General features: G+C 29.6%; 3 protein-coding genes across 3 annotated transcripts; 2 read left to right on the plus strand and 1 right to left on the minus strand.

The window, feature by feature from the left end:
- Positions 1 to 19: 19 nt before the first annotated feature.
- Positions 20 to 1,210, minus strand: LOC126265686 (histone H1.1, embryonic-like). Its single transcript, XM_049967944.1, has 2 exons — positions 1,074 to 1,210; positions 20 to 1,017 (listed from the first exon to the last, which is right to left on the minus strand). The coding sequence occupies exons 1-2, from the start codon at positions 1,074 to 1,076 to the stop codon at positions 142 to 144; spliced, it is 879 nt and encodes a 292-aa protein (XP_049823901.1). The 5' UTR covers positions 1,077 to 1,210; the 3' UTR covers positions 20 to 141.
- A 316-nt stretch (positions 1,211 to 1,526) lies between these two features.
- On the plus strand, positions 1,527 to 2,619 carry LOC109598221 (RNA pseudouridylate synthase domain-containing protein 1-like). The gene is made up of 3 exons (XM_049970064.1): positions 1,527 to 1,780; positions 1,834 to 2,351; positions 2,404 to 2,619. Exons 1-3 carry the CDS (start codon positions 1,616 to 1,618, stop codon positions 2,534 to 2,536), a joined length of 816 nt encoding a protein of 271 aa, XP_049826021.1. The 5' UTR covers positions 1,527 to 1,615; the 3' UTR covers positions 2,537 to 2,619.
- A 1,757-nt stretch (positions 2,620 to 4,376) lies between these two features.
- LOC109598682 (uncharacterized) lies at positions 4,377 to 5,224 on the plus strand. The gene is made up of 2 exons (XM_020014623.2): positions 4,377 to 4,417; positions 4,607 to 5,224. The coding sequence occupies exons 1-2, from the start codon at positions 4,415 to 4,417 to the stop codon at positions 5,036 to 5,038; spliced, it is 435 nt and encodes a 144-aa protein (XP_019870182.1). The 5' UTR covers positions 4,377 to 4,414; the 3' UTR covers positions 5,039 to 5,224.
- The last annotated feature ends 7,613 nt before the right edge of the window (positions 5,225 to 12,837 follow it).

The raw sequence follows: 12,837 nt of genomic DNA on the forward strand, positions 1-12,837 counted from the left end.
TAATGAGAATAAACGGAAATTGTATAATAGTAAATATTTGTCATATATTTTAAGAGTATAAATATCTACAACACAGTAATTTTATACAAATACACACAAATATATATCACATATAAGTGTCATATTTTAATTATTTAAACACTAATTTGAATAATCTTCTTCACTATTATCTTCCTCTGTAACATCTACTTCAGGTTTCTTTTTCGACTTTGAAGCTTTCTTGTTGTCATCATTAGCCATGGCAGCCTTTTTGGTAGTAACTTTTTTAACTGGCTTTTTTTTGTTTGGTGAGTTTGGAAGAGGTTCTTTTTCAACTCCTGTTTTCGTTTCCTTAGTTTTTTTTCCTTTAGGCTTTTTAGTTTCTTTGATTTCCGAATCCTCCTCCTGAGACGCTTCCTCCTCGGTATTTTTACGTGGCCTTTTCTTTTCTGGTTTTTCTGAATCTTCTTGATTCACTGTTTTTTCAGGTTTTTCTTTTGTTTTCTTTGTTTTATCCTTTTTATTCTCTTTGGACGGTTCTTTTTCTTCTTTTTTATCATCGGCCTTAGCCTTCTTTACTTTCTTTGTTTCCTTTGCTTCCTTTGTTCCCTTTGTTTCCTTTGCTTCCTTTGTTTCAGTTTTTGGCTTTTTCTTGTTTTTTTTATCATTTTTTCCAGTATTATTATCATTATTATTTTCGCTGTTATCTTTATCAGCAGCTTTTTTTTTAGGTTCCTTTTTAGGTTTATCTTTCTCGGCATTTTCTTTAGTTTTTGGTCCTTTGGGTGGTAACTTAAAAGAACCCGTTGCACCGCGCCCACTTTTTTGTATAAGGTCACCATTTGTGACACTGGCTATAATGTGTTTCTTGATGTGCTTAGAAGCTGTTACCGGATTTACGTTATGATTAGCTAGTATATATTTTTTAATAGCAATTAGAGATGAACCCTTTCGTTCATTTAGAGCTTTTATAGCTTCATTAATCATATTCACATTAAGAGTACCAAATTGTTGTTTAGGCGGGGACGGTTTGGGTTCCTGAAATGTTTCATGTAATGATGTAATAAAAATTACGTAAAAAGTGCAACACTTACCATAATTATATTTAAAGTTAGCCTCTATTAAATCCGTTTTCACTTACTTTACTGACAATCCTGTCATTTTTTATAACTCATATACATGCTGTATCAAAATTAGAAGAATTATAGAAAAAAACACCATACTAATGTTTGATTGTTGTTTGTTATTTGTATCTAAGTAGATTTCAAACAACTTTTTGGAAAGCTTAATTTAAAAGTAAGTAGTGTACCAAAATTCATAAAATTACAATATATTTGTTGAGATTAAGAGCAAACAGTAAAAAAAAAGTTGAATCAGCGGTGAATTTTGGCTAAATATTTCTGAAATAGAATCTCATTTAATAGCTGAAAACAAATTTCTTTTAGTTTGTTTTGTTTCATTAATTTTTAAATTCGGTTTTGAAATTTTAAAGATTTTTGTTTTAATATCATCACTCTGCCAATAGATGTCGTCGGATTTGATGTAAATATTTTCATAACCTCTCAGATTGCTTCACACACCATCAGATTCATAAAACTATTTTAAAATTAATACCTAATTCAAATGGCAGTAGCAAATGCACAGTGGTCAAACAATGTTCTTCTTATTAATGTTATATGTTTTCATAAGATACATCAAGGCGTACTTTGCTCCAAGGACTAAAGTTGTTTATAAAAATAGTAATTTTATAATTATAGACAAGGATTTTGATTTAAAAATTAATAGTAACGACAAAAATGAAGTGAGTAACATATTTGACTGATATTAATACGATTTAAAAACATTGTTTTTCAGAACACAGTCCAGAAGTTTATGAAGAACAAATACCCAGGCCTGGCTAACAAATTATTAACTCATGAATTTTATTTTGTGCATCGACTAGACTTTGCTACTAGTGGACTGATGTGCATTCCTGCTAATAAGCACTCATGTAGAATTATATCAGATGCATTTGCTAGAAGAACAGTTAAAAAATATTATGTTGCTTTAGTCCGTGGTTTATTCTCTGAAGAAGTAGTTGATGTAGATGTGTCTATTGGACAAGATCTCAGGTTTTTGGAGATTGAAAAAATGTGCACTGCCAATTCGAAATTCTGTATTAGGCCCAGATTATCAAGAACAGTATTTTTGGTACTGGAATATGGTTTGTATGGCAATTACCCCTGTACAAAAATACTAATTAGACCTGTTACTGGAAGAAGACATCAAATTAGGGTACACTGTAACTATTTAGGACACACCATTGTTGGTGATTATACCTACAGTAACAGAAAGGATTCTGATCCGCACAGAATGTTTCTCAATTCCACAAGGTATATGTCTATTCAGTATTAAAATTAAAAAATACATTTTATTTGGTTTCAGACTATGTTTTCCTTATGAAGCTGAATCTTATGACTTTTTGATAGAAGACAATTTCACAAAAGACTGGAAAAGTTTGGGAGTGATCAACAAATTCAATAATGAAACCTTTGCCAAACTAGATGAATTAATATGAACATGTTTTAATAAATAACTGTTGTGATATTTCATATTTATTGTAGACTAATATAAAAATAATAAATTATTATTATATTTTTATTATTTTAGTTTTAAAATAATGGTTTTTGTCTGTATAGCATAATTATCAAGTACAAATTTTTACATGGCATATCAAAGTAGAAATAATGAATGGATGAGTGATAATTTAAACAAAGCAAAAAATATTTTCAATGTGATTAAGTGGTTTTAAAGTCTCACATGAATCATTTTTTTATTTCGTTTTACCGCATTACTAAAGTACATAACAATTTATACAGATCTCAGAGGTATTCTCTTGGAACTTGGAACATTCTTCTTATATAAAATAAACCATTTCATTCATTGTTTAATTGAAATTAATTTTAGTTTTATATAAAATATTTATCTGATTCCTTCAGTAAAACTAAATTTATCCGTATGAGCAAATACATGTTTTGCATCATAAAATAATTTTACAGAATTGTTTTGGTTCACTTTGATTTGGCAAAGGAACACGTCAGTGTTGCGCACTAATTTTTTGGACCATTTTTATATTTTTATTTAATATGTTCAAATGCGTGTATCGCATTGAATTCTGTCTTAAAATGTTAAATTTCGATTCTAGCTCCAAATAGTTATTTATAAATTTTCTGTATTAATCTGCAACAGTTATTTTTGCATATAATTTAAATACTTTTTTTAAATAAATGATATATACATTCACATGTATATTTCAATTATTTATTTGGAAACATAAGTAGTGAACACTAAAAATTCAAATGTCTCTTAAAATTTAATGTAACCGAATATTTACAAACATCTACGAATTGTCAGGAATAATTACAAGTGTACCTTCACCTGTTTGTTACCTCCTCTTCTAAGAATGGAACAGATGAAATAATAAAAGGTCCAGTACCCAATAAACATTGTTCCTAAGAGACCTTAGGTAACAGGTGGAATAATGAGAAACTCAGTAACCAATAAATATTGCTTTTTTGAGTTCTTAGTGAAAAACAAACACTTATTCATAACTATTTTAATCCTTTCCCATGGGGTTCTAAAATTACTTATCTCCAAATTCCTGTTAGAGGAATTAATATGTTATTAAAAAAACGGACGATATTAATTTTCAAAACATATTTGTGAAATAATAAATATATTTTTATAAAAATCACTAACTATAATTAATTTTACATCATATTGTTTAATAAAAAACTTTATTAATTTACTGTAAGAACTTTATTAGTTGAATATGATAATTATAAGTGATGTTAATTGTAACATAAAAAATTGATTATAGTGAGTAGATGATCTAATTTAAATTAAAGTCAATTAGCTAATTACGGTGTAATTATATAGACTGTTTGGAAATTATTTAACAAATGTGAAACCTGTGCCCAAACTAAGAGACAAAAAGGCTTTTAAAAAAGAAAAGCTACTTCAGTGTATACTATTTTTAAATGTTTTACAATATTTTCTTGTCAGTGTTTAGATAAAATAATAATTGTCAATAAATATAAATACTGTTTTCAATTAAAATTAAATTACTGTAAACCACCACGAAATTGCTAAAATATTCAATGATTAGTTTTAAATATGCCATCATATTTTTATTTGTTTCAAAACCATTAGAGGTGTACATAGCATTTTGTACATATCCATGAATATTTAATGGTAAATCGTGTTACCAAGGAGATAATAAAAAGGTATATTTGAAACAAATTTCCAGGAAGTGTGGAGCCGTAAAACCTTTTTGACGTATTGTCCAAAAAATTCACTTGAAAGTACCTGTTCAAGAAAGATTGGTATATAAACGTAAAAATTATCCAGGTATTTATTTAGTTCCTGTCCAGAAACAGTCTACGACGTTTGTAAAATGGTAAGTGGCTCTTCTATCTTAAATTTTAGTTAGTTTATAATTTGTGGGTGAGTGGAGTATAATTTAAAGGGAACTCCTTGTTTTATTTATTTTGACATAGCCAATATTTGTTGGATATGGATTAATTAAAGTCAGTAATTTATCCGTACCATGTAGCATTACAGAGTTTGTAACGAGTTTAATTTTCAGGAAATGGGTCCTAAAGGTTGGATAGTGTTCTTAGTTTTTGCCTGCTTGTCAGCAATGGCGTCATCTGCATCGTTTCAATCAGAAAATCCAAAATCTAGCAGTGAATTAGCATTGTCCCAAACTACATCTGCCTCTAATTGGTCATATTACAATGTAGCTGCTGTGGGTACGGCGATATTAGTTGTAAGTGCTGGACTAGCGGCCCTGATGTCCCTTTTCCTCCCAGTAATGACCTTCAAATTATGCCTGATGTTGGGAGGATGTCAGGACACTCTGGATAGATATGTGGACCGGCTCATTGTCGACAGCTACCCAAGGCGACAAAAAAGATCCATGGAATACATCGAACCTATTCTGAACACCCTCGCCAGCGCTTATGAGAAATATGCCGATGATGATGTAAAAAAAAAGTCCAACAAACTCAGGTTTTGAATAAGATTGCCCTTCTGGTCCAAATTACACCTGTGACGATTAATATTTTCAGAATGTTGATGATGCTCGGAAGTTTTATTAGTCAGTTCCTTGCATTGTTAACCAATTTTATTAGTTTATTTAATAAGCTGAATATGTAATGCTTTTTAAAAGTGTGAAATACTTACAAATATATCTTTGAAACTACTACAATTTTTTATTAATTAATTACCTAAACCTATTAAGTTTTAAAAATCAGTGAGCCTGTGTGAAAACAATATGTATAAATGTCTGGCTCACAGTCAAAGGGAATAAGTGTTTTCGACCGGTTAGGGTAACTCTAAAGTCGAAATTGTATTTTTTCTTGATCATTCATGCGAAATTAAACGACCTTCTTGGCGTATAGGAAATCAACTGACCCAAATGGTCATTCAATCCCTAGCCGGCTATTGGATTAAATCAATTGAACAATATTACATACCTATTTGTCAATAATTGAGTGAAATTAAATGTTTACATTATTCAAACTAGCAAATAATATATTATTTCAAAGGAAATACTTGATTTTCAAAATTATGTTTCCATTTAGAATGTGAAATGATGGGAACTGTTTGATGTTCCTTTTGTCATTCGTCGGCAGTGACTGATTTCAATTTTAAACTTCCTTTAAGCATATGGTTTCCAACACATCGATAATATCAATACACCCTCATAGTTACTCCGCGGAGGGTGTTTACTGAAAGTGTTTACGACATTTAATAATCTTGAAAGGCATTAAATTTAAAGTATATCCATGTGTAAGCCTTTTTATGGTTGTTTGACAACTTTGGGTACAAGTTACTTATATTGAAAATCAATACGTCGTTGAAAACATAATAATAAATATTAATCATTGAGAAGCAGGAGTAGCTTAAATAAATTTTACTTTGTGTTCCATTATATTTGTCTTGCAGATGTTTGTGAACATTCTTGGGAGCACAAGAAGAAAAATTTTATTGTTTAAAGTCTTGAAAGTAATTTCTACATTCTTTAATTTTGTGTGTAGCACTACTTACTCATAATAATAATAGTAAGTCTGCATTTTTCATCTATTTGGAAATTCTTAAGATTAGAAACTATTTTGGATGAGTTATGATTTCTAAAGAAATTTTATGTTAGCTAAACAATATACGTTTGTTCTCAGCTCACTCATCGAATGGGCTAACAATAAATTTTAGTCTTCTGTCTATTACCAAGTCTGTGTTGAAAATACCTGGCTTATTAGTCACCGACTTAAGTGCACTCTTTTTCCGAAGACAAAAAAATAAAAGCTGAACTCCGTTCCGCTTATAATTAGTTTAAAATTATGTAAAACATAGTTTCAAGTAGATCTTGGATAATTTGACCAGTTTTGTGGGTGTTCAAAACTAGTTTCAATAAATTAATGCCCGTCTGAAACTCCGGGAATAGGAATTCTCGGGATGCAATAATGAGGGACAAACTATGGCGATTTCAATCTGGCAATATCACGACTTTTTGATTTAAAGGTTAATTTTTGTTTTATTGAACATTGCTTGTAAAAAAACAATCATTGTTTTCCCTAATCAGTCAAAGGGATTAAACATGTTGTGTTGATAAAATCCTTTATTGGTACGGTTATGTATCGTGGACAAAAACAAACTCTTGCATTAATAGGACAATAGCTGGAATAATCAAATCGTGATATCTTCATTGATCATTTGCCCATGTTCTGCGGGCAACACGATGCTCCCTGTTTAACTAAGGGGTGTCGAGCACGTCTTCTGCAAACGACGCATACTGTATTTGGAATATTGTTTGTGGGCGGAAATGTTATTAGTCACTTCATTGACTGATTAGCCAATCAGTTTATTTGATAATCTTCGTAATGCATGTAAGCAGCTATATTGTACCTGTAGTTGCGTTTTACAAACGGATTATTCTGTTAAGTGCAACAGTGTGCATTGTGGGTAAATACCTCTATACATACCTAATGGATATGGATTTATTGACTAATAGGAACAACGTACAACACACAATTGTGTTCCTAAGATGTAATGTAATAGATTCTTGACCGTTATGGTTACAATAATTAATAATTAATATTACAATTGTAATGGTAGGAAATCATATAAATAATTTTAAGAAAACCGAGGATTTTAGTGTAAATTAATCTCTCTTAAACAATTATATTAAAATTAATTTAGCATAGCTAATTATAAAATTTTTAAGGTAAATCGAGAATTAAGAAAATAATGTATCTTGTCTAAGTCTTTCAGTTACAATTTTAGTTACAAAATTATAAAAAAAAGAAATACTAAATAATTCAAGATTAAAGAATCAGGAAGTTTTAGAGATATTTAGAGATTCTTGACCGTTATTATTAATTAATATTACAAGTGAAATGGTAGGAAAACATATAAAGAATTTTAAGAAAACGGAGGATTTTGGTGTAAATTAATCTCTCTTAAACAATGTTCTTAAAATTAATTTAGCATAGCTAATTTTAAAATTTTAATTGTACTTCGAGAAGTTATAAAATCATAAAAAAAGAAATACTAAATACTAAATACTTGGAATTCAAGATTAAAGAATCAGGAAGTTTTAGAGATATTAAATTTGATGTTAGGTGTTCAAAAAGATGAGGATCTTCCTGTCTATACAAATTTATTTTCATTTCGCCATATGATATTCATAATTTATACTATCTACCTTACAAACTTTCATATACCAAGAATTTCATTTATTTGCTCTTTAAAGGACTTAGAACTAACATAGAGACCCAGGATCGTCAATTAATACCCATAATTTATCTAAATTTTATGGTTTTTGGTGTTTTAATCGAGATTTTAGGTTGTTCATATGTTTTCAATTGGATTTAGGTCCAGATTTTGCGCTGGCCAATAGATAACCTCAACATAATTATCTTTTAATCAATTTTGAACTTTGGAGGCATGCTTAGTATCGTTATCATGCATAAAAATTCAATTAACTGGTAAATTAGCATTGACAAATGGTTCCAATACATCTTTCAGGGTATTTCTATACATGAAACGATGTATATGACCAATATTTTTCTTTAATGATTCTATGCCATGACAAGAAATGGAACTACAAATCATAACGTTTCCTTCATTGTGTTTCAAAATTTTTGTAGTGTATCTAGGGTCCAGATTAAAAATGTTAAATGTAAAGTTCTACATCATCCATCATATAGTTCAAATATTTTACCATGTAACTATTATTTAGTGTCTTGTCATTGTCCCATTTTTCATATGATAAACGGTTTAATTATGAAGAGGTTAAAACTGAGGCAACTACAAGAATCCAGATGTTTTTCTCCTATTGATTATAAAGGTTGAATAAATTATTATGTTAAAGATAAACATTTCTTCATACTTTTCAGATACAGATACAGACTAGATTAAACATTAGACTTTTATAATACTTAATACTAAATACTTAAAATTTAAGATTAAAGAATCAGGAAGTTTTAGAGATATTAAATTTGAAGTTAGGTGTTCAAAAATATGAGGATCTTCCTGCCTATACAAATTTATTTTTATTTCACCATATGATATTCACAATTTATACTACCCACCTTACAAACTTTCATATACCAATAATTTCATTTATTTGCTTCTTAAAGGACTTTGAACTAACATAACGACCCAGGATCGTCAATTAATAACCCATAGTTATTATACAGTCGACGTATGATTGTTCACACAGATATTGTGTGACTCAATTGATTCATTTTTTAATTGCTTAAATCTTTAGTTTTTACTTATTGTTAACAATATTTAAACCTTCATTTTTCAAGTTGATTATTATTTCTCTGTTCTCTGGAGTGCAATGTACAATATATCTTCTCACTGAAATGGAATTATTCAATAAAATACCGTAAGAATAAATTCTTAGTATTAAAAGTATTGTTAAGTAATGACAAAAAATGTAAATATAATTGAATGTGATATTTTTTTCCAACCAAATCAGACTAATATGTCTGTTTAAAATAATATCTCCGTCGTTTTTAAGATGTGTGTTAAAAAACAAAAAACGTATAGAATATTGAAGTAATTTTTTATACTGACTGGACAAAATTTGAATTAAAGTCTTCTATTTCTCTGGCCACAACTATATATTTTTATAGGTCAAGTAAAAATTGATTTTTTACTACTGTAATCTACGTTTTTTTGTATATTTGTTAGTGTGATATTGATTGTTGTTTTTTAACTGTTAATTTTCCTTAACAGTCAAAAAGTTCATAAGATTTAGCAGACAAGTAAGATTATTAATACGGTCATTTAATTTAAACGAATAGCAGACCGGCAATACGTGGAATTTCAATAGTGGATAAGTTTTTAATTGCACCGCCTTTTACGCTCGGAAGTAGGTATTCGGAATAAAAAGGAAAATAGATTTTGCACAGGAGAATATTTAAGCACGGCTCCAACGTTACTGCCAATAAACCGCAGTGTGTTCCCGGCGAATTGCTGTCAGGAGTATGAATCCCTCAAAATTACTTTTAATGAAAAGCCCGTAGATTTAATTGAGATGGGCTTAAAAAAGGTTTATCTGGCTATAAATGGTGCATAGAATAAACTGTTAACTTCCAATCAATGGTTAACTGGAGATTATCGCTTTGTTGCTGAAACTGGAGCTCCATCAAAAAGGTGTAGCCACGAAATGTGCCCCTAAACGACTGATTACTTCAATTTCGCATAAATTGTAGACGTCGTTTATGTATGTAAATGTGGGAGCTTTTAAGTTATCTATTAATCGCGAGCTTGTATATATAATAGTTAATAGTTTATCCCCTAACCGAACTCATTTAGATAGTGGGAGTTATACTGGGAGAGAGGCAGGTTATAATAATGTTTATGTAAATTCGGTTTATGCGAGCTGGAAAATATATAACATGCGTGCTACTTCATGCCACGATTATAATTTAAATAATGGAACTATTATATGTCTTCTTTTATGGTGTCAACAAACTCGTTATAATATTATGCTCCAATACCCAAATATTTTTTACTTTACATACCTTAAAGTCCTTTGTTTAAATGTAACTTAAACTGGGAACTATTCTAATGTTTAGTGAAATTTTATTTTAAAGGCGTTACTTTTACACGGTCTCTTATGCAAAAGTTTCACATGTAGACGCATAGACGAGTGCAGCATTTTAAATGAAAGGACATAAAAGAAAACGAACAAGAAATAAGATATATCGCCAAACGCTGACTTAACCTATACAACACTTTTTGGCGTTAGAAATTTGTATTCGGGCACATAAAATTGTCATATGCTCCAAATTACGACTTGACACATATCCATGTACGTAACATCCATTGTAGAAAACATGAGATATAGATCTAAAACTCGATAAATAAATGCATATTTAATCTGAAAGCTTCTATTATGCTCTTTCTAATTATGCTAATTATTTTTCTCCTGTTTACTGAGTTAAAAAGGATGTACGTGGATTTAAGTGTGTTTAGACTAAAAATGGCTATGAATGCATTAAAGATGAACAACTTGTTTAGAAATAGGTCAGACAATAAACAGCGATGAAACAACCATTAGGAAGAGGCCTCATGCAATGAATTCCACAAACTGAGCTGTATTTAAAATAAATCTCCATCCAACAAAATGAAATGGAAGAGACCTTCTGTTTTTTTAAGACCACATGACACATTAGGAACTGAAAGGAATCTTAAAAATGTTAAATTGGAAGTTCTACCTCATCCACCATACAGTTCAAATATTTCACCATGTAACTATTATTCAGTTTTTTGTCATTGTCCAATTTTTCACACGATAAACGGTTTAATTATGAAGTGGTCAAAACTGAGGCAATATAAAAATGTGATAAATGTCACAATTTGCATTAATAATTGTGAATTTAAGTGTGTTTTTTACCATCATCATCATTTAAGGAAATAGTTCAATTATTTTTAATCACACAGTATAAATTTATATTTACTTTAGAAACTAATAAGCTGATAATTAATAGATATAAAAAGTTTCCATTTTGGAAATTGTCAATAAATGGGGTTAGATTAGGTAGGGTTGATTAGGAAATAAAATAAATCATATATTCAAGTGTATATATATGTAATTTATTTATTTTAAATAAAACATAAAAAATAACCAACAGTCTTAAACAATCCTAAAAATGAAATGGAAGAGACCCTCTGTTTTTTTTAAGACCACATGACACATTAGGAACTGAAAGGAAGCTTAAAAATGTTAAATGGGAAGTTCTACCGCATTCACCATATAGTTCAAATATTTCACCATGTAACTATTATTTAGTTTCTTGTCATTGTCCCATTTTTCACATGATAAACGGTTTAATTATGAAGAGGTTAAAACTGAGGCAACTACAAGAATCCAGATTTTTTTTTCCCATTGATTATAAAGGTTGAATAAATTATTATGTTAAAGATAAACATTTCTTCATACTTTTCATATTCAGATAAGTGACTAGATTAAACATTAGACCTTTATAATAGTCATGATTATTTATTTTGTATCTACTTACAACATTATTAGTGAAATATCACGTGAGTTGTAACAGACCAAGGTAAATAAACCATAACAATGAATTTAAAAGCTGTATAGTTACTTAATTTATTAACATCATCAGAACTCTTATGACGTGTAACACGCAAGGAGAACGTACATTAAAATTTAAAGTTTGTTTTACACTAGAATGTAGACACATACTGAATGATACACGTAAAAAAATGCTTAAATATTCGTTTTAATAAACACAAAACCCATTCCCTTTTTTATTGAATGAGGCAAAAGTTGTTGTATTTGAATTTTGTATGATCTCTTCAGTATTAAATGTTAATTACTTTTGTATTTGATGCGTCAGTCAACCGATACTTCAGGTTTAGATGTATGAATTCACCCTGTATGTGCATATGAATTTATCTTGTTAAAGCTATTGCACGTGTAAACAATGTTAAAAAATTATACAAAATCCTGATCTTGCATAAAAATGAGTTGTAATATATCTTGTCGGGTTACTGACATGCCCTCCACTAGACAAAGGGTCTTGAAAAATGTGCAACACAACCAACTAAATACGTTTCATCCGTAAACTTCAAAATAGCGTTAGTTATTAATTTAATAAACGACATGAAGTTTTTCATGATGAGTTTTCTATGACCTCATATCCAATGATGTTTAAACAGCTCCACTAATGGTAAGTGGCGTGTCAGGATACATCCCTCTTCTAATTAGCACAACAAGAAGGGTACATACAAGGGCCATTCAAGTTTCCTGTACATATAATTATACAAGTCAATGTATTCGACCTTTATTAAAGTTTACTGAACAGTCGAAAGACTAGGATCGTGTTGCTTTTACTTTTTAATTACACGTACTTAAAAACTAATGAAATATTACCAACTCAGTAGTCGCATATTTTCAAGTAGAGTTCGTAAAAAATAATTATTTGTTGCAATACTTAACAAGAATTGTACACTGAAAACAATTACAAAACGTGATCCTCCATGTTTTCTGTAATCTTGAGTTGGTGTCATCGTTGCTTTGGTTTTTTAATCAAATTTTGGATTTGTGTTTGCGATCATTTTCGAGTTGAAACACACCTGTTTCTTCAATATATGGAAGCAAATTGTTGTTTAATATATTCCTCTGCATTAATCAGTCTAATGGGGTCCACATCAGAAGAATTGAAGCATCTCCATAGCACAATTGAACCCACACCTTGTTTTTGTATAGTTTTGTCCCTGTAAGAGAAGTTTAGACACAATAATAATAGACAAATTAATACACATTATAAGTAC

This window comes from Aethina tumida, chromosome 1 (genome assembly GCF_024364675.1).
Source record: "Aethina tumida isolate Nest 87 chromosome 1, icAetTumi1.1, whole genome shotgun sequence".
NCBI lineage: Eukaryota > Metazoa > Arthropoda > Insecta > Coleoptera > Nitidulidae > Aethina > Aethina tumida.

What these genes read in the sequence shown, in the direction of transcription:
- LOC109598221 (XM_049970064.1), top strand. Translation starts at nt 1,616, where the DNA reads ATGCACAGTGGTCAAACAATGTTCTTCTTATTAATGTTATATGTTTTC. An exon ending in ATAGTAACGACAAAAATGAA is followed by an intron (nt 1,781 to 1,833) that starts GTGAGTAACATA and finishes ATTGTTTTTCAG; the next exon opens with AACACAGTCCAGAAGTTTAT. An exon ending in ATGTTTCTCAATTCCACAAG is followed by an intron (nt 2,352 to 2,403) that starts GTATATGTCTAT and finishes ATTTGGTTTCAG; the next exon opens with ACTATGTTTTCCTTATGAAG.